General features: G+C 38.3%; 1 protein-coding gene across 9 annotated transcripts in view; it reads right to left on the reverse strand.

The window, feature by feature from the left end:
- trappc9 (trafficking protein particle complex subunit 9) overlaps window positions 1-21,838 on the reverse strand; it is a 650,990-nt gene that overhangs the window by 142,722 nt on the left and 486,430 nt on the right. Inside the window, exons 24-26 of one of the 9 annotated variants that reach the window (XR_011352375.1) lie at window positions 17,249-17,336; window positions 15,849-16,064; window positions 13,382-13,645 (exon numbers count right to left, since the gene is read on the reverse strand). The exons of 7 other annotated variants lie outside the window; for them this stretch is intronic. Coding sequence is in view for 1 of the 2 variants with exons in the window: in XM_069921681.1 (XP_069777782.1) it covers window positions 17,266-17,336 (71 nt within the window). In the remaining variant the exon portion in view is untranslated. Of the gene's footprint in view, window positions 1-13,381; window positions 13,646-15,848; window positions 16,065-17,248; window positions 17,337-21,838 lie in introns of those variants that run through there. One more of the 9 variants, XM_069921681.1, reaches the window with a different exon arrangement.

The raw sequence follows: 21,838 nt of genomic DNA on the forward strand, positions 1-21,838 counted from the left end.
GAGGCTTCTTGATAGACGCGGGAACATGCAGGGGACAGAGAAAAATGCAAGTATCAGTGTTTTAGTTTATTTTGGGCATCATGTTTACCACAGACATAAGAGCCGAAAGGCGTGTTCCTGTGGTGTGATGTACTATGTTCTATGAGGCCTTATCAAATCAAAATTGAAGTGAGAATGACTATACTTGATCTCAACCTGCTTTGAACCAATTGTAGCCTTAAGGAATCCTGATAACAACACCCCAACAAACAGAGTAAATGACACTGCTGCATTTTTGCTGGAACATTTTTGTCTGGGTACATGCTGACTTTTGACCTTCAAAATAATGGAGCAATTTTAGCATCCATTTGTATTTGCATCTGGTCCATGAGCAGAGGAAACCATCACTATAAAAAGCACATTACCTGCAGTTCCCATAAGTGTGCATGTTGGAAAAATTCAGAAGAAACTGGGTAGGTCTGACCAGCAGAATCAACATAAATAGATCGCATTTATCCAGGATTTATATCTTCATCTTGACAGCCAAATTTGCAGGTTGGAGAGTAAATACACTGGGTTTTTCCTAACTGACAAGCTTTTGGCCTTTAAAAATCCATCAGGTTGTGAAGCGATGGTGGTGGAAAGGGGACAATGGTGATGAAGAAAGATGAAAGAAATACTGATTTCTTCGTGTGCATTGTTTACAAAAAAATACTATAGGAATGTCTTGACTGATTAACGAGTTCTTGCATATGATTATTGAAATTTCAAACTAAATGGTATTCAAGGTTAATTTTTAAAAACACTCAAAGGCAAAATGTGTTTAAGCTAACATTACTCATTAACATTCATGTAGATCAAGCTCCTTTCCAAAGTGCTTCTGAAATCACAACCCTGCAAAATATGTAAAAAGACGTTTTACTTTCCCATGGAGGTGGGAAGGGGGAGGGGCGTGAGTAGGAGAGGGGATAGCAAGAGGTACAGGCTAGCAGGTGATGTGGATTCAAGTGGGAGAGGGACTAAAAGAAAGATTATAGGTGGTGGGAAAGCAGGCTGAGAATAGGAGAAATAAATGGAAGGGGCTGGGGAACTGAAGAAAGGGAGTAAGAAGGATGAAGGAAAGTGAGAGAACAGGGGGTGTTACTGGAAATTAGAGATATTGATGACAGTTGGTTAGAGACTGCTGAATTGGAATATAAGGCCTTGATCCTCCAATTTATGTGTGCCCTCAACCCGGTAGCATATAAAATCATGGTCAGACATGTCAGTGAGGCAATGGGGTATGGAACTGAGCTCACTTGATCAAAATTGGCTTCTCCAATTTCTGGTTTCTTCCCTCTTGCTTTCTCTCAGTGGGAGAAAAGGAATAATGAAAGTTTCAGGACGATATAAATTTTGAAACTGTTGTTTTATCTATTATGTATTGTACCTAATCAACAATAATGCATTTTATAACTGGCAAGCTGCAATGAAGGATCAGTGCAAGGACTTTTTGAAATGTATAAAAATGACCTGAATGTTAATACAGAAAGAATGCTAAATTTGAGTAGGAATGTAAATTTTGGAGAACGCGATGATACTATAAAGGGATAGAGTGAGAAGTAAAATATATGGGCGAAAATGTGGAAAATAACATAAGGGGGAAAATGTGAAATTATTAATTTTGGTGAAAAAATACAAAGTATATTTAAATTGTGAAAAGCTCTGAGATTCAGAGGTATTAGGGTGCATGATTCTTAAACTTTTCTTTTATGAAGACCATGGATCTTTGGAACTCACTTCCTCAAAGTGTGATGGAAGAAGGTTGAGATTTTAAAGGTTGAGACTGATTCTTACTTGACAAACAATGCAGTCAATTGTGGGGGGCAGAAATGTGGAGTTGAGGTTGCAGTCATATCAACTATGTCCTTATTAAATGAGGGAACAAATGGTTAATTCCTGCTCCTAATTCAGACGTTCAAATGCAATACTGAATGCTTGAGTCTGGAGTTGAGTTGTGTTGGGAATAAGTCAGGTAGGATTTGTTTTGCTTTGGGAGGGGAAAACAGAGCATATCTGGCCAACTTTACATATGGTCAAATGTATGTCAGCATTGCAGCTCTGCTAGATCATCTTGGGTAGAGTTTCAGTTAGTTTGTAGACTAGGTCTTCAGTGTTAAAACCAAGATATTGATTAATCCCCATAGACATTGCTGTATCTAAAAGTTCTGAGCTACTCCTGACACTAAGTGGAATGAGTCAAATTGACTAGGCTCTGGCTTCTGTGATGGAGAGAGTCTCTAGGAAGAAAAATTCCTTAATATTAATTGCTTAAATAATTGCTTTCAATAATTAACAAGATTATTCCTTTGCTCAAAGTACAACCACAAGATTTAGCTACAACAAGGAATTCTGGTGCATATAAGTATTGGTCTTAATAATTCTAAAAAATTGTCATGAAATAAAAATGCTGAACATTATATTGGAAGATAAAGCATCTGATCTTAGACTGTATATTTATATAATCTAAAAGGGCAGTTGTTATAGAATCAAAAGTCTTCCACATTGTATGAATCTCGTGTTTTCAATGACAGGTGACCCTCGCATTATGGGGAGGTGGTGTTTGTAGAAAATGGCCCCTATTGCAACTTTCTGTAACATGAAAATGCTTATGTCCGGGCAAGCCAGTTGAAAAAAAAACCATACATTTTCAATGTAAATTTTGTAAGAGTGAATTTTTATTTCTTATCTCAGTTATTTTATAGTGAATTTTCAGTTACATAAGGGAGAATTTCCATTACTCGAATTGCGGTATTTTTCAGGATGCGACCATTTATTCCTCAATATTTATTGCCCTTGTGCTTTCTACTGAAGATACTCAGAGCATTGCTGAGAAAGCACACCTGAATTAGAATTAACTAACAAAGGAGGAATGTTGATTTCTACATCAGGATTATATCCAACTTGGAGGAAACCTGAAAGAGGTGGTGTTTTCATAAATCTGATTGTCAAACTTGAAAGTTCAGATTTATTGTCAAAATACATACACGACATCACATACAACCCTGAGATTATTTTTCTTGTGGGCCAGGCAGTTTGCTACTTATCAGTAGTGGTAAAAGCTGCACTGAAATGAGAGAAATGTAAACAAAGAAATAAATGAAATCAAACAAACTGTGCAATACAGAGAAAAAAAGATCATTAATAATGTTCAAATAAGAGTCCTTAAACGAGTCTCTGAGTTTGTTGTTTAGGAGTCCAATGATGGAAGGGTAGCAACTGCTCCTGAACCTGATGGTATGAGCTTTGTGGCATCAATATCCAGGGCTGACGCCAGACTATTTTGTGTCCTTGGCATGGACAACTTCTTGCACCCCCTCAAAAAAATTGCCAACTTTGATTTTCAAAAACAGATGTTTTGTATAAAAAATGAAAAGAAAATATTTTGGCACACAAATCATTTTGAACTAAGGGGCATTTGGTAGAATGCACACCTCCGTCAAAGGCAACACAACATTAAAACCAGACACCTTCCCATGTCCATTTTTTTCCACAAGAATTAAGCAGTCTGAAAATGCCCCTTTGGACTATTGAGTTTGCTGTGACTTTCCTGTAACCATTTTTACAAATCTATGCTATCCCCTTTTTTTTTATTTTCCCACATTTCTATCATTTTCCCCCAGATTCTACAACTCTCTTACACACTACAGCCATGGCTAATAACCTACTTCCCCACATCTTCGAGATTCGAGAGGAAATTGAAGCATCCAGAGGAAGCCCAGGAGAATGAGCAAACTGCACACACAGGGCCAGAGTTCAGGGCAAAAGCCAGATCGCTGGAGTTGTGAGATTGTATCTCTATTAATTGCACCACTGTGAAACAGCATCAACTATATCAAGTTGATTACATTTCTATTCAAGAACTGCCCAGAAGGATAGTATCTCCATACTACACAACAACCAATGTGAAAACTTGAAATATATTGATACAGAACCCTGAATCAGAACCCTGAGCAAAATGTAACTATATACAGGTAATTACAGCATGGCTTTACACACAGAAATTCAAGAATGCTTTTCTGTTAGTCTGCCTTTTGAAGTTCTCATGTTTTATGAAACTTTGAAAAAAATAGCATGGAGTAATTGCTGAGTTGATTTCTTTTAAGTCTTTATATATTTTTATTTCTCATCTAAGAATATTGTTAGTTATTCTGCTATTAGTATCTGTCCTGAGCTCCTGACGCCCATCTCCGAAGGCTGAACCCTCCACTCGGCAGTCAGCCTACAGGTGCACACCGGAGCTCTCATTGCTGTCTCCAAACCCTCCCCTTGGCCTACTTCTGCACACGCACATGGGATTCTGGTGTGTGTGTGCGCAGTAGGCCGAGGGGACAAGAGAGGGTTTGGAATCAGGCCTCCGGAGCTTTGATGTAGGCCGAGGGGAGGGTTGAGAGTCGGGTATCGAGAACTCCCATCAGCAGTTGGCCTACACATACTGGAGCTCCCAAAGCCCACTCACAACTCTCCATTTGGCCTACCTGAACTGTGGCGCACAATTTACTCTCTTCAAAAGCACTCCCTGAGGTCTGTGCCCTAGGCCCTGCCAATACCTCTTTATTAATGGCAGCAATGAGTACAGAGCATGTCCGAGATGGTGTGGATCCTTGATGGTTGCAGCTGCTCTATGATGGCAGCATTCCATGTAGATTTTCTCGATGATGGGGAGATTTTTGCCTGTGATGTATTGGGCTGTGTTCACTATCTTCCCATGGCGTTCTGCTCAATTGTATTGATGGACCCATACTAATGCAGCCAGTCAGCACACTTTTCACTACATGTCATTAGAAAATTGCCACGGTTTCTTATGTCATACCAAGCCTCTGTAAACTCTTGATGAATTAGAGGTGCTGACGTGCCTTTGTCATGATGACATTAGTGTGTTGGGTTCAGGAAAGGTTCTCTGAGATAGTGACTTCCTGAAATTTAAATTTGTTCACCCTCTTCACCTCTGATCCACCAATGATCACTGGATTGTACACCTTGATAAAGACCACAATCAACTCCATGGTTATGGTGACACTGAGTGTGAGGTTGTTGTTGGTGCACCATTCAGCCAAGTTTTTAAACTCCCTCCTACATGCTGACTCATCGCTCCTTTTTATACAACCCAACAACACAGCCTCTCAAAACACGACACTCACTGTAGGTGTGAGTCCTTCTTGGTAATAGAGGCTCTGGATGGTGGTTGGATTTTCTAGTTACAGAGTTCTCCAGCTAAACAAAATTGCAGTGCATTTTACAGGTGATAAAAACCATGGCCAAGATCAGAATCAGAATTTATTGCCATGAACAAGACATGAATTTTGTGGTTTTGTGGCAGCGTCATAGAGCGAACATTCATATTATAACCATCTTACAACATTACTATAACTTTAAAAATCATAAAAATAGTCGTGCGCCAAAAGTAAGGCCGTGTCTTTGGTTCATTGATTATTCAGGAACAGGATGGCAGCGAGGAAGAAGCTGTCCTTGTGCCGTTGAGTGCTCATCTTTAGGCTCCTGTACCTTTTTCTCGGTGATAGCAAAGTGAAGAGGTCGTGGGCTAGGTGGTGTGGGTTTTTGAGTATAAAGAGTACTGTTTTACAATACAGATCATGTAGATGTATTCGATGGAGTGGTCTGGTGCCTGTGATGTTGCAGGCTGAATTAACAACCTTCTGGAGTTTATTCTTGTCCTGAGAGTTGGCGCTTCCATACCAGGCAGTGATGCCACCAGCCAGTCAGTACGCTCTCCACGGTACACATGTAGAAGTTTTTCAGAGTCTTTGGGGACATACTGAATTTCCTCAGACAACTCACAAAGTATTGCTGCTGGTGAGCCTTTGTGATTGCATCAGCATGGAGGCTCCAGATCAGATCAGATACATTGGCAATGAGATGTATTTGGGAGGCCAGTCTAGTAGGTTTCTTTGCCCTGAATGATGTCAACTTTTCAAGTACTGATGCAACTGCTGTCATTGAGGAAAGTGCACACTTCTGATTGATGCCTTAAAGATAATAAATGTGCTTTTGTATGCATGAGTCGGTCACTCAATGCAAGATACCCAGCCGTTGGCTTGTTCTTGTAATCACATTAATCTAGTGAGGGTTTGTTAACAGTAATCACCAGAATGATGGTGATGGAGCATTGATGTAACTTAATGTCAAAAGTGCATAGTTAGATTTCTCTTATCTGAGATGAAGACTGCCTGGCAATTTCTTGAGGGCACAAATATTTATTTGCCTCTTCAGCCCGTGCTGCTGAATGTAGACAGGGACTATTTTATTTGCTTAGAAGTTGTGAATGGAATTGGACTTTGTCGAGCTATCTCTGAGCATCCTTACTGGAGGAGGCTTTTCAATGTCTAAATCTGATGACTGAATAGATGCTAGGTGGTCAGTTCAATCTGCTATTTGCCTCACTGACCCACAAAATAGGGTCTAAAAATGGTTGCAATATAACCTGGGCTTTAAAGAAACACAAATGACCCTGAAAATGTATTGATGATAAGCTATTTAACTGTACTATTGCTGACTGGAGAGAAGGTGTTTCTGATAAAATTATGTTCCAAGTCTTTGCACAAATTGTTACATCAGTACGCATCCATTTTCTCCCTGTGTTCAATTTCCCTTTGCAGTTTAATAAGTAAGGCACCACTCTTTAGCTTTCCTGCTTGAATTATAAAGTTTTACTCTATGCTTGATATTTGGAACTGTATGGGCTAGCATCAACGTGGTTGAATCTACACATTTACTTAGCAACAAATAAGAAGAAAATAATCATCATACTGAACTGCTATCTTAAAGCTGTATAGAATTATATGTCTAACTGGCTTTTCCACCTCTTGATGTACTTCATGTCATCAGTTCAATTTTTCTTTAATGCTCAGGAAAGTGAATCAAAGGAAAGCATCTGGTCCAGAGGGAGTACCCAGCTGAGTACCAAAATCTTGTGCTGATTGACTTGGTCAATGTATTTACGGATATCTTCAACATCTCACTCCGGTAGGATGTGGTCCCCACCTGTTTCGAACAGGCCTCAAATGTAGCTGTGCCCAAGAAGAGTGTGGTAACTGCCAAAATGACTACCAGCCATTGGCACTCACATCCACAATGATTGTGTTTTAAAGGCTGGTGATGAATAATATTAGCTCCTGCCTTAGCAGCGACATGGGTCTGTTGAAATTTCCTGACCACAGCAAGAGGTCTACAGCAGATGCCATCTCAATATTTCTACACAAAGCCCTGCAACACCTGGACAGCAAAGACGTATACATCAGGATGCTCTTTTTTGCTACAGACTGGCATTCAACATTATCTCCCCCTCAAATCCGATCTGGAAACTCCAAGACCTGGGCCTTAATCACCCATTGTGTAACTGGATCCTGGATTTCCTCACCTCACCTCAAGACCATAGTGATGATTAGACAGATTCCTCTTCCAAATCTCCATCAATACTGGAACACCACAGGCTTGTGTACTTATCCCCCGCTCTACTCTACTACTTATGACTGAGTGGCTCGATACGATAATAACAATCATCTAGAAATTTGCTGACAATACTATAGTATTGGGTTGCATAAAAAGGGGTAATGAGTCAGCATACTGGAGGGAGACTGAAAATCTGGCTGAATGGTACACTAACAACAACCTCGCACTCAATATCAGCAATGTAGACTTTAGTAAGGGAAAACCAGGGGTGTGTGATCCAGTGATCATTGGGGGGATCATAAGTGGCGAGACTGAGCAAATTTAAATTCCTGGGAGTCAGTATCTTGGAGGACCTTTCCGAGAACCAACACATGAATGTCATTGTGAAGTAAGCACGTCAGCACCTCTACTTTCTCAGGAGTTTGCCGAGGTTTGGCATGACATCGAAAACCTTGGCAAACTTCTGTAGCGTATCGTGGAAGTGTGATAACTGGCTGCATCATGACCTAGTATGGGGGCACCAATACTTCTGAGTGGAAAGGCACGATGAACACAGCCCAGTACATCACAGGTTAAACTCTTTCCACCATTGAGAAAATCTACATGGAATGCTGCTGTCAAAGAGTAGGAGCAATAATCAAGGATCCACACCACCCAGGACATGCTCTGTTCTTGCTGTTGCTCTCAGGTGCCACTAGACTCCTACCTCCAGATTCAGGGACAGTTGCAACCCCTCCAGCATTAGACTCCTAAACAACAAACTCAAACAGAAACTAACTTAACGACTCTTACTTTGCACATCATTTATTAATGATATTTATTTTCTGTATTATATAGTTTGTTTACATTTCTTTCTTTGTTTACATTTCTCTCCTTTGTATTTGTACCTTTACTTGAGTAGTTTGTTTTGTGCTACTGATAAGTAGAAATCCTGCCCCATCTGCAGGAAAAAGAATCTCAGAGTTGTATGTCATGTATTGTATATACTCTGACAATAAATATGAACTTTGAAGTAATCTTAACATTTTAATCATTACACAAGAGAAAATAATGAATGCCCGTTAGCATTTCAGGGCTTCAAAAATATTTGATCTCCAGAATTTTTTTTCCCTGAAATGTTACTCATCTCTATAGAAAATCAAATGATACTTCTAAATATCTGTCTAACCTTGGTAATGATAACCACTTGAGTATCCCCTACAAAGGTGTTCTTAGCTGCACCTACCCCAATTAGCAATCTTTATTTCTGACATGTAAGCTCACATAGAGGACCAGATTGAATGTCAATGTTAAAGGTGGAAAGAGTTTGACATTTGAAATATGTGTATTAGGTGATACTAACTTCTGACAATATTTGACCAGTAGCACCTTGATTTCTGTTTATAAATTACAACATTTGAAGCTAAGTGTTGACAACACATTGCAAATTAAAGAGGCAGGTTTTATTTGCATTGACAGCACAAAAAGAATCACAGCAATTCCTAATGTATCCGCTTACCTGAGATGACATGAAATTAATGAACCGGAATGAACTGGAAATTCAAATATGAGTGTTAATATTTAACAACAATTTTAGAAGTTAGGCAGCAAAATGCTCTGGATCTATTGAGGAAACATTCTAAGTACATCTAAAAATGTTGGTTCATGGAACAAGAACAAATTAATCTCAATCTAAAATGTTAATTAAAGGAGAAAAATTAGGACATTTAATCAAAATATTATATTTGGTAAAGGAACACATGGGAAAGAACTGATTTTGCTATTTGTAGAAGAGTAGGCATACTCTAGACTATTTACATGCAGCATTTACACCACAAATTGTTCCAGCTCAACCACTGAATGATTTATGAAAAAGAGGCAATACTGAAGGCAGGAACACTGAGATTTCAATGTGGCAATGTATACAGAGATTATCCCTTAAAGAAGATATTCAAATTTAATTCATTGGGAAAGATTCGATGTCTTGGATTTTTATTAATGGCCTTGACTTTTAATCAGCTTTGAAAATACCTGGGAAATGAACAGGCACAATTTTTGTGATTGATAAAAATAATACAACATAATACAAACAAATTATTAATAACATTTTTCATTTCGAGCTGAAATTAACTTTGGGAGATTGGCAATAGTTGAATTTGACCAAAATATTATGATCAATTAAGAAATTAATTAATCAAGAAATAATTACTTCACCCTATCTTTACCTCAACTTTTAGTACTTAATATTTTAATCTTCATCAGGATGCAGAGAAAATATTGCATAATTGAAAACACTATTTTCAGGTTGAAGGTGAAATCAAGGCAATATTGTGGCATTCTTTAATTGAAAATGTTTGTTTCATGTTTTTTTTCTGCATATCAATTCTGTTTGAGTTTGGCTTCTAAAAAATCAGAAAACTGCAATGTTATGTTCAACAGAAGCAGGCATTTTGAACTGAGACAATACTATTTATTGTACATACCAGATATACACAGAGATGCAGATTTATTCTTCTCGGTCAACGTGTGGTCTATCAGTCTGCTCTCGAGCCAAGATACTAAAACATTGTAAATACTAGATATTCACACTAACACACCACACATAAAAACATCCTGTGACTTCATAAAAAAATTTAGCCTGCAGTCAAGTCCTGTACAGAGGTGATGTGTAATGTGGTCCAAAAAATCAGTAGGTGGGTATCCTGAATGTTCCACAGAAGCTTTTTCTGTGCATTAAAATTAGGTTGCTCTCTACAGTCAGCCCAATTTATAGACCAGTGACCTAATAGATGGGAAGCCTGCTACAGAATGCAAGAGTCTATGGGAACAGACACTGGCATTTGAAACTGTAGGTGTTATGAATCGTGGTTAGGCTCAGAAAGAATATTGGCCATATATTTTGACAATAAGCGATGGTTTGATGTTGCTACTTCTTTCTCTCTCTCTCTCTCTGTTCCACTCTTTTTTCTCTCTTAAGCACCCTCTTTTTCACGTGCTTTCTCTCTCTCTCGCACTCTCTCACCTTTCTCTTTGATCTTTCTTTCACCTTCTCTCTCTTCTATCCGCCTCACCTCTTTTTCACCTTTTATCTCTTTCATCCACTCTTTCACACACACTCTTTCTCTCTTTGATTATCTCTCATTCTCCCTTCCAGCCTCACTTTCTCTCCACCAGCCACTTTCTATCATTCAGCTCACTCTCTCTTCCAGCCTCACTCACTCATTCTCTCTCTTCCTCTTCGGGCCTCACTCTCCCTCTTCCAGCATATTTCTTCCAGCCATTCTCTCTCAATTATTCCCAGTCTCTCTCTCATTTATCTTCCAGTTTCTCTCTTTTCCAGTCTCCTCTCCAAATTTTTCTCTTCCAGTCCCTCCCTCCTACTCTCTTCCAGCATCGCACACTCTCTCTTACAGCCTCCCTCTCCTAGTCATTCTTATTCAGCCTCTCCCTCCCTCTCTCTTCTAGCCTCTCCCTCACTTCCACCCTCTCCCAGCCCCACTCTCAGTCCTGGCCTCTCTTCCAGTTTCTCCCTCTCCCAGCCTCTCCGTCTTTTTTTCTCTCTCACTTTCTGTCTTTTTCTCTCTTCCCATATTTTCTCCCTCTCCCCAGTCTCTCTCTCTCAGTCTCTACGTCTCTCCATTAGTCTCTCCCTCTCTGCCTATCTCACCCACTCTCTCTCTTGCTGCCTCTCTTTCCCAGAATCCTCTGTCTGACTCTCTCTCTGTCGCTCTCTCCTACAGTCCCTCTCTTCCAGTCTCCGTCTCTCTTTCCCTCCCTTTTGCTCCTAGTCAGTCTCTCTCCCTCTCCTTTTCCAGTCTACCTTTCTCTTCATCTCCCTCTCTACCTTTCTCTTTCAACCATTGTCCCTTCCAGCCTCTCTCACTCTCTTCCTCTCCCACTTTTTTCTCTATCAACCCAGTCTTCCACTCCCTCACTCTTTCAGCCCCTCTCTCTTCCAGAGTCATTTTCCCAGTTTCTCCCTCTCTTCCAGCCTCTTTGTCTCTCTCTGTCTATCTTTCTCTTCATCTCCCTCTTTCCACCTCTCTCTTTGAACTATCCTCTCTCTCTCTTCCATCCTCCATGTCTCTCCCAGCCTCCCCTACCACTTTTCCAGTCACCCCCTCCCAGATTCCACCTCCCCTCTCATCCAGCCTCCCCCTCTTTCTCTCTCTTCCAGTCTCTCTCCCAGCATCTCTCTCTTCTTGCCTATCTCTCTCATAGCCTCTCTTCCAGCCTATCTGTCTTCCATTCTCCCTCTCCCTGTAACCCTCTCTCCCCTCTACCAGCATCAACTTCCCTCTCTCCCTCCCTCTCTTGCAGCTTTTCCCTTTCTCTTATGGCCTCTCCCCTCCAAGGCTCTTTCAATCTCACTCTGCCAGCTTCTCTCGCACACTTCCAAGTCTGCTTCTTTCCAAACTCTCACTCTTCCAACCCCTTTCTCTCTCTTTTCCAACCTCTTTCTCTCTTCCAACCTCTCTCTCCCCTCTCTCTACCAGCCTCTCCTTCCCTCTTTCATCCTGTCCTTATCTCTCTTCTATCCTCTCCCCCCCATCCTCTACCTCCCAGTCTCTCCCTTCCGCTTACAGCCTTTCCCTCTCTTGCAGCTTTTTCCTTTCTCCTCCAGCTTCTCCCCTTCCAGCCTTTCTCTGTCAACCTATCACTCCCTTTTCTAGTCTATCTCTCTCTTTTCCACTCTTCTCTCTCTTCAAGTCTTTTTCTCTCTTCCAACTTCTCTTTCTGTCTTTCCAACCTCTCTCTCTTATCCAACCTCCCTCCCTTTCTTTTCCAGCCTCTTTCTCTTTTCTACCCTTCTTTCTCTCTCTTCCAACCTCTCTCTCTCTTTCTCTCTGCCTCTTCAGCCTCCCTCTCCCCAACTTCTCTTTCTCCAACTGCTCTCTTTCTCTCCCCAACCTCTCACTTTCTGCCTCACTCTCTTTCTCTGTTGCAGCTGTCGTATTGAATACCTGATTAAAAGTGTTTAAAATGGTTGAACATAATAAACAAATTCCAATAACTAAGAGATGTTTAACATTTTCCTCTATTCAAGAGGGGTACAGTGCAGCCACAAGAATCTTTTATTCCATGCGTTGAACAATGGTTGCTGTCTGAATTAAACAACATAGTTGTAAAACGCATATCAAGCCAAGAGCAAAAACGTAATATTCCAGAATGTGGCAGCAGGAATCATTTGAATTCTTTGTAATAGTCCAGTTAAGTAGATTGCAAAAACATAATTTAAATCAAAATTGAAGAAAAAAATTACTGAAATGTACTGAAATGAAGTATTGACTAAAGCTGTTTGAGGGATTCAGGACATTATTACCCACTGCTGAAAAATATTCAGTCATCACCAATTACAGTACGTTCAGAAGTTTGTAGTTCAACATTATTGATTTAGATGTGGAATAAACATTAAAAATATTGAGAGTTTCTATCTCCTCTCTTTGGTCTCAATAGTCACTTGAAATACTGAGAATTCACCAAGTAGGAAATAAGAATATTAATCCAGAATCTTAAGAAACGACACATTAAAACAAAAGTTTAAATCCACATCTATGCAAACTATACACATTGAACTATTTTGGTCTTGCATTTCTTACATTGTAGAGTCAAAAGTTAAGTGAAACATGGAAACAGGCACTTAAACTCTGTCTATTCTATCAACACCTAATTTTACCTTCATCCATTTCATTTTCCAAACATTCCCACCAATTCTTCCCACTTCCCTCAAATTCTACACACATATATACAGAAGAGGCAATTTACAGTTGCCAATAAACATAATAACTTGCCTATCTTTGCAATGTGGGACGAGACTGGAGCATTTTGAGGAAACTCACATAGTCAGAGGGGAAACTCCACCCAGACAGCATCGAAAACTATGATTGAACAGTTTTCTGGAGCTAAGATGGAGCAGCTCAATTAGGCACATCACCATACCAGTGCCGAACAAGGAAAAGAGTACAAAACATGATAATATTAGAATTCATTTAAAATTATTCAGCCCCTTGTTTCTGAAACCTAACACATCTTGGAAGAGAGTAAATCCTTGGTGTTTTCATATCGATTATGATATGCTGCTGTTCATTTGGTTTGGCTAATGAAATTGTCCGTATTTGCAGAGTTTATTTATCAAGTCGCTATCCATGAATTCTGTGTTGCAAAATAAAGTTCTTGTCCAGAAATTTTGTTTTATATGTGCTTTCTAATGAACAGCTGAATGTTGTCTCTGCTTACTCTAAGATTAAAGAAAACTTGAATTAATTAATCTGCAAAACAATTACAATATATTTCTTCTGTCAGTTTTAGTGGGAAATATTATCAAGTGATAACTCAGTCAATTTATTGTTGCTCTTCATACGACATCAGGAGCAAGATGAATTAGAAGTGATCAGTAACAAAACATATCGGAAGGGCCTTGTTTGAAAGATGTGATGTTTTAGACTTACTGCCAGCAGCATGGTTACAATGTAATCCTTCAACTAATTCTCATGTAGCTCTCAATTTTCAGTTAAGAATTGCTCTGTGTTGTCTTGAAGGTAAACTTCAAATAAACAAGCATCGTATCTCATTTTGCTCATGGAAGTGCCTGCAACAGATTTCAGCTGAGGTATGATGGTCTAACTTGAAATTAATCCTCTTGGTACAAAAGATTGAGTCCCCTTGTGTTAGAGGGGCAAATAATAAAAATTATACAGCTTCCACTGTATAGAAATAATTATTTTGTGATAACTATGGAGCATTGCAATTTCAACAATACTGCAAATTAGTCAAGATTTAGTGGCAGTATTTAGAATTTATAGCACTCAAGTCTGAATCATTAGTGATACTGTTTACACCAAACACAAATTTAGGTGGGAAATGAAGATACTAAGAGGAGAAAAGGAGGGAATTTGGAGATAATTGATTGGTTAAGAGAGTGGAAAAATATCCGATAGAATGCAAGGTGCAAAAATGTGAATTTGTCAATTTTTATCAGAAAAAATACCAAAAATAGAGTGAGATTCCAGAGGTATGAGATACCAAGAATCTGCTAGATGCCCTAGAATACATTTCAACAAAGGTAACTATTCAGGTCATACAATTCCTTATGATAATTTAACATCATGCATTGTTTATTGAATGGGAAATTGACAAAAGTTGGGACATTAAGCTTCATTTAGAAAGGGTCTTCCGAGACCACATCAGAATTAGTGTACAAGATTGATCCTTTATTTGTGGAAGGATAGAGTCATAGAATTATTGAGCTACACAGCGAAGAAACAGGCTGTTCAATCCAACTTATCCATGCCAACTAAGCTGCCAATTTGAGCAAGTTCCACTTGCTTGGCCCATATTCCTCTATGTACCCTTTCCTATCCAGGTACCTTTCCAAATATCTTTCAAATATTACATTTGGACCCACTCCTACCACTTGCTCACGTAATTTATTTCACAAATGCAACATCTTCTGTGTGAAAAAGCTACCTCTAAGGTCCCTTTAAAATCTTTCCCCCTCTTAAATCTATGCTTTCTAGTTTTTAAACTATCCTATGCTGGGGAGGAGACCAAAATTCAAAAGTTCAGATTTATTGTCAGAGCACAGATGTGAAATCACATCCAACTCTGAAATGTTTTTTTCCTGCAGGCCAGGCAGAATTTCTACTTATCAGTAGTGCAAGAAACTATACTCAAGAAAAGACACATATATTCAAAAGAGAGAAATAAAAGCAAAGAAAGAAATAGAAACAAAGTGACTGTGCAATACAGAAAATAAATATTCAATAATAATTAATGTGCAAAGTGAGGGTCTTTAAATGAGTCCCTGATTGAATTTGTTGTTTAGGAGTCTGATGGCAGAAGGGTAGTAACTGTTCCTGAATCTGATGTTACAAGTCTTGTGGCACCTATACCTCGTTCCTGATGGCAGCAGAGAGAACAGAGCACATCAAGGGTGAAACCTTGATGATTGCTTTTGCTCTCTGATGGCAGTGTTTCATGTAGATTTTCTCGATGGTGGGAAGAATTTTGCCTGTGATGTACTTGGCTGTGTCCTGTACCTTGTTCAGGCCATGATACAGCTGGTGAGCACAATTTCCGCTACACATCTGTCGAAGTTTGGAAAGGATGCCAATGTCATAACAAACCTCCATAGACTCCTAAGGAAGTAGAGGCACTAACATGCTTTCTTCACAATGATATTAGTGTTTTGAGTCCAGATAAGATCCTCCAGGAATTTAAATTTGCTCACCCTTTCCATTTCTGATTCCCCCAATGATCACTGGATCCCTAGTTTTGCCTTCCTAAAGTCTATAATCAGCTCCTTAGATTTGGTGACACTCAGTATGAGGTTGTTGTCAGTACATAATTTAACCAAGTTTTCAATCTCCCTCATGTATGCTGCCCCATTGCCCCTTTTCAAACAGCTCACTAATGTGGTATCGTCGCTAAATTTGCCATACCGTACTCCACAGTCACAGGTGTAAAGTGAGTAGAGTTGGGGGTTAAGTTGGACCCCTGTGGTGTTCCAATGCTGATGGAAATTACAGAGGAGATGTTCTTGCCAACGGAACTGATTGGGCTCTTGAGGTGAGGAAATCCAGTTGCAGTGTGAGGAATTGAGGCTCAGGTCTTGGAGCTTGACGATCACTTTTGGGTTGATGGTGTTGAATGGCAAACTGTAATTGATAAAGAGCTTTTTGATGTATGCATTGGGCAGAACCGGGCTGCCCAATTCAAGTTTAACAGAACCTGATTGCATGTGCTAGGTTTGATTCATTTATCATATCAGTATATACGGTATTCCGATAAAACATTCAGGTTTCAGATGAATTGCATTATGCAGTGTCATGCTGTTGGAACCTAACTGAGTATACTTGAATGAGTCCACAGGGATTGATTCAAATATTGTTGATGCTTCTTTCTTGAATTAATTCCAACATTTCTTAATCAACCCTTGAAACAGAGATAAAGTCTGAAACAGACGAGCAAGAGGCTGATAGTTTTACATTGCAGAAAATAAGTCGCATGGGAAAAGATGAGAAAATTGGATATAATTAACAATGTACTGTGGAGGAAGTGTGATGAAATGTGCAAAATAGAAAAAAAAGCAGAAAATGCTTACAAGAAGGGAATGTTAAGAATAAATTAATAAAACAAATTGGTGCAGGGCTGTAAAGTATTCCCCAATTTAGTTTTTGGACAACAGACAAAAATAACTTTCTTTTTTAAAAGGAAAGGAAAATTGAAATTCAAGAGGCAGTTTAAGATACAAATGACAGAGCAAGAATGTATATAGCTTTGTGAGGGAAATATAGCAAAAAATTCAACAGATGTGAATTAACAAGAAACAAATTTTGGGCAGCAAAGAAGAAGAAATGGATGCGGTACCGGTAGCTAAATTCCAAATCAAATGAAATTCAACAGAAAGTAATATGGAAATAGCAATATTTTGAGTCACTAAAATACACAGTAAGACTACTGCTTGGTTGCAGGGCCATGTAAAAATGGAGTATATAGGGGCACAGCATCTGTCCCCCACTCAAGATATGAATAGGTGGACAAGTAAAGGATAGGTCCATAAAATAGTGGATGCACTTTTGTATTCCTTTAATAACTGGCATTGCTAAATTCCTTGTCATACCTCAGTCAAGCTTGATGAAATTTTGTTGAAGAACTCTCAAATTAGGGCAATACTTCAATAGATCAGAGGTAGTATAACAGTGAGTCTCTCATGAATTGACTTTGCAAAGTCATGTTATCCCTAACAACCTATAAGTCAGAAGTATGCTGGAACAACCTCCACCAACACAAGGATGATTCTCAAGATCAAGCAGGAAAAAGCAATTTTTTAAACTGGTACCTCATTCATTTGGTTAATCATCCACGATGCATTCTAATATACCTTGCTAGTAGAGGGAGATCTTCAGCTCCAAATGACATGCAGATCACTATTACAAAGAAAGATTGAACACCTTTTTTGATGGCAACTGGGGTATGCAAAAAAATAATGTCAATGCCGCACATTTTCATAAAAATGTCCTCTATTATTTGGTTCCAATATTATTCTGTTAATACATTAACTAAAATGCCCCATTAATATTTACAACAAATGACTCTGCAAAAAATTATTATTTGATTTTTTTTTTCTGGCTCTATTTGTTCTCTGTACTGAAAGCAAATGGCAATTACAATATACTGATATACTGTAATGTGATTTGATAAATCATCCTCATTGAGAAGGAATTAACAATACAGTACACTGGATGTCAATTAAAGTGTTAATGTGTATACAGTATTAATTTTAATGTTATCTGGATAAAAACAAGAGACAGAAAATGTTCCTGACAAAATCGACATTTTGATATTCCTTTGCAATCTTAAACCTGGTCAATCACATTACATATTTCCAAATTTTGCCCATCATTGTTTGTGATTTTTTTTAAATTTTAATGGACGTAGCATAAAATCCATTCAAAGAGACAGAAGGGGCAATGCAGGTCTCAGTTCAGCTCTTTTTTTAAAAAGCACAGATAATTGCTGAGCAGCCCTAATGAAGAAAACCCATGCTAAGTGCTATGTAACTTGGTAAACCATTAAAATTGATAGCTATGATATTTCCAAAAAAAAAAAGATCTTTTAAGCATTTATAAAAGAAGAAACACATTTAGTTATGTTGAACAACTAAAGGCAGCAATATGCAACCAACATGCCCAAAATACTACTCTTGTACAGATCACATATTTGGCTTGTGGTATGTATATAAAATAAATTTCTGTGAATCTTTGGAGTGAAAAGATGTTGTTGCTTTGGACTGAGTAGAGGGCAGGTGAGCTGATAATCTGCTATAGGATCTCAGTGGGTTGAGCAGCATCAGTGGGAGAAAAATAATTATTTTTCTCTTGACTTAATTGAAGTGACTACTTTCCTTTAGAGGCACTTGGAAGATTTCAGAAAAGTTGTTGTATATGACTCATTCAAACAAATTCATATTAAAGTTAAGTTGAGTTTCCCAAAGTTTATTAAACAATATTAAACATTGTAAATGTTATTGTCAGTTGCCATATGCTGGTACAAGCCGTTAGAACATTGTTAGATATTCAATAGAAATTGTCGGAACTTTTTCAATATATCCATATTGCAGAATAAAAGAGCTAACACGGCCGGGAAACCATATGTAATTTTGGCTCAAATATATTGCCAGGAGACAGCATAAAAATATGTTAAACAACAGCCAGAAAGCCACAAACAGAACTGTTTGGGAGCTTGAAATCCATTTTAACCCTTACAAAACCATCCCCTAATTATTATGTTTATTAAAAAATAATAATTATTATCACAGTATATCAGTTAAATTTCAAAAGAAAATAAAAGTAAATTTTCAAAACTTTCTGCCTCTTATAAATGATAGATTTTGGTAATTGGTCTATTCAGAAAGCCAGTTTTAGTCTTGATCAGAACTTGATGTACAAGTCATGGATGGTTTCGAGGTGCTGAATTGTCCATGATGAGCACGACATCCCTGGGTGTGAAATTGCACCTGATCTTAGACCATTTCTGTCACTCCTGCAACAGTGGAAGATATTCTTTCATCCATCTTTTTGATATAAATTGCACTTGCTTCCACCTATGGCGTGCATATATGCCTTCCTTCTAAAACCCCAGTGGCAATGAAGGCTTAGTCTTAAGAAGCAAAAGGTGGTCTATTAAGTACTTCAAGATCATTTGGATCTGTAAAAGTCTTAGTGATTGGACGACTGTTGAGGATAGCTTCAACTTCAAATAGAACTCTCTGAAAACCATCCTCATTTAGATTTTGTCCATTCAAATAGAACTCTCCGAAAACCGTCCTCATTTACATTTTGTCCATCTAGGATGGAATTGAGCACCTTTCACACTGATCTAATAAATCTTTTCTATTACACCTCCATGATGTGAGCCAGAAGGGGAATTAAAGATCCAATTTATTCTGGGACTTATGGTAAAATTTCTTTTAATTTATCAGAATTTTGAGGCGACTCCTTGAGGCTGTAGAAGAAATCGAGGCTTGGACACCCACATTTATATTTTTTAGAAAAGGCTTGAATTTCAAACCTCAGGATGCCAGATTGGCAGAATTGTTAACTGAGTTAACATATCTCCACTGTATAGGATGTGAGACTTTATCAATTTCAGTGATTCTGTTAGCCACGAAAGTTCAAAACCTTGTGGTTTTATGATTGATGTATTTGAGCACAGAGGGGCTATCAGTCCAAAATATGGAGTCTGTCAGTTCCATCTGCAACTCTCTTTTCAACATTGTGTGCATTATGCTCACCATGGTAGCAGTTGTTAACTCCATTTGACGAATAGCGGCTGATGGCCTATCCCATTGCAAATCCACAATGTACCTTATCCTGGTTATCATGCAGTAGCAGGTAACTAACAGTTCCGTAAAACCATCTTCACGTGCATCAGCAAAATGATGCAATTGAGCAGATGCCACAGTTCCAAAATTTGTGAATTTAAAGCATTGTCAATCTTGAAGTCTCCCAGCATACGAAGATCCTGAATCTAACATGTCCATTCTTGTACAATGGGTTCTGGGATCTCATCAAAAACACTGAATTTTATGACTTGTTCATGACAATAAATTCTGATCATCCCAACCAATCCTTTTCCTACATAAATCTTGCAGGATTCTAGCTTCTAGCATCTGTAGTTTTTTGTGGTTCTCTGCTGGTGAACCTGCTGGTGAACCTGCTGCTCACAAAAGACAAATCACAAAAATGAGATCATTTTTATGATTTCATACAGTAATTAACTTAAGTTTCTTTTTTTAATGTTTTGTTCAGAACATCATGCATATGGAATTTCTGAGTTAATATCAGTCTTTTATCACCTTATACATCTTCGGCTTGGCTTCGCGGACGAAGATTTATGGAGGGGGTAAATGTCCACGTCAGCTGCAGGCTCGTTTGTGGCTGACAAGTCCGATGCGGGACAGGCAGACACGGTTGCAGCGGTTGCAGGGGAAAATTGGTGGGTTGGGGTTGGGTGTTGGGTTTTTCCTCCTTTGCCTTTTGTCAGTGAGGTGGGCTCTGCGGTCTTCTTCAAAGGAGGTTGCTGCCCGCCGAACTGTGAGGCACCAAGATGCACGGTTTGAGGCGAGATCAGCCCACTGGCGGTGGTCAATGTGGCAGGCACCAAGAGATTTCTTTAGGCAGTCCTTGTAACTTTTCTTTGGTGCACCTCTGAGAATTCTCAATGGCTTTTTGAGTAAATTGTAACTCAAAGAGTTCATTGAAAAAATGTTGGTCAGGAAGAGTAGGAATTTAAAAGCTTAGAGCAAATAAAATGTAGAATTTGATAGTATCTGAAATGATGTCTATTTGATAGGTTAAATGTCGTCCCCAATTGTTGAAGAGATATAAAATGCTGTTGTATAAAAAGATCTTTAAAACCTTAGAAATACCTAAAAAAAAATTCCATTCTTGAAAACTGGCATCTAAAATAGCTGGTTGAAATAAATAATTAGATATTATAGGACTTGTAACTGTAAATCCTACAAGTCCAAAAATGTTTATGAATTAATTCCGGATCTTCAATCTATGTGTCATTAAGTCTTTGTCAATTTTTGAATAGAGATAGGTACGATGAGCCCAATATCACCTACTGTGAGGTATTTCTGAGGGATTTCACTCCATCTCAATTCGATTAGGATATTCATCTGTCTTTTCACATTGCAACAATAGCAACATAGTTCTTATATTTATAGCCCAGTAGTAAATAAGGAAATTGTGTAGGGCTAATCCCCCATTATTTCTAGTGTTCTGAAACTAGTCAAAAAAGTGCTTAGGAATAAATATTGGGAGAGAATGAAAGCGGTATAAAAATTTTGGTAGGATATTCATTTTATTATATTATAAACTATTGAATATGAAAACAATTCCTTTAAGTAGAATTAAAACTGAATAGGAGAATGATCTGAATATCTCTTTCTCAGAAGAATGGACTTGAATTTTGGGCCTGATTTACAATTCACTATTGTGCGCTAGGCATACTCTTATTCAATTCAAAGTGGTGTATTGCGGCACTTTTTGGTTTTTCTTAATATATAAATATTATTTTCTCTTCTAATCAAAGATAGGTTATAGCATTCTCCACTTTACTAACAAGAGCAATTCTGTTAAAATGGAAAGATGATTTCCCACCTACACATAATCAATGGTTATTAGATATTATGTCCTTTTTAAATGTGGAGAAAATTAGGCATAAAGTCACAAAAATCAAGATTTCTCTTATAGCTCACTTCCATAATTTGACTAATTAGGTGCGATGATGAATCTCACTGGGCATGCTTGCTTGGATCCCCTGAGGCCTCTTGTTCAGATTTATCACTATTTACAATTTGAACAAAAATTTTAAAGAAAGAAAAAAATCCTCAATGATAAACTCAATCAGAGACTCATTT

This window comes from Narcine bancroftii, chromosome 2 (genome assembly GCF_036971445.1).
Source record: "Narcine bancroftii isolate sNarBan1 chromosome 2, sNarBan1.hap1, whole genome shotgun sequence".
NCBI classification, from domain to species: domain Eukaryota; kingdom Metazoa; phylum Chordata; class Chondrichthyes; order Torpediniformes; family Narcinidae; genus Narcine; species Narcine bancroftii.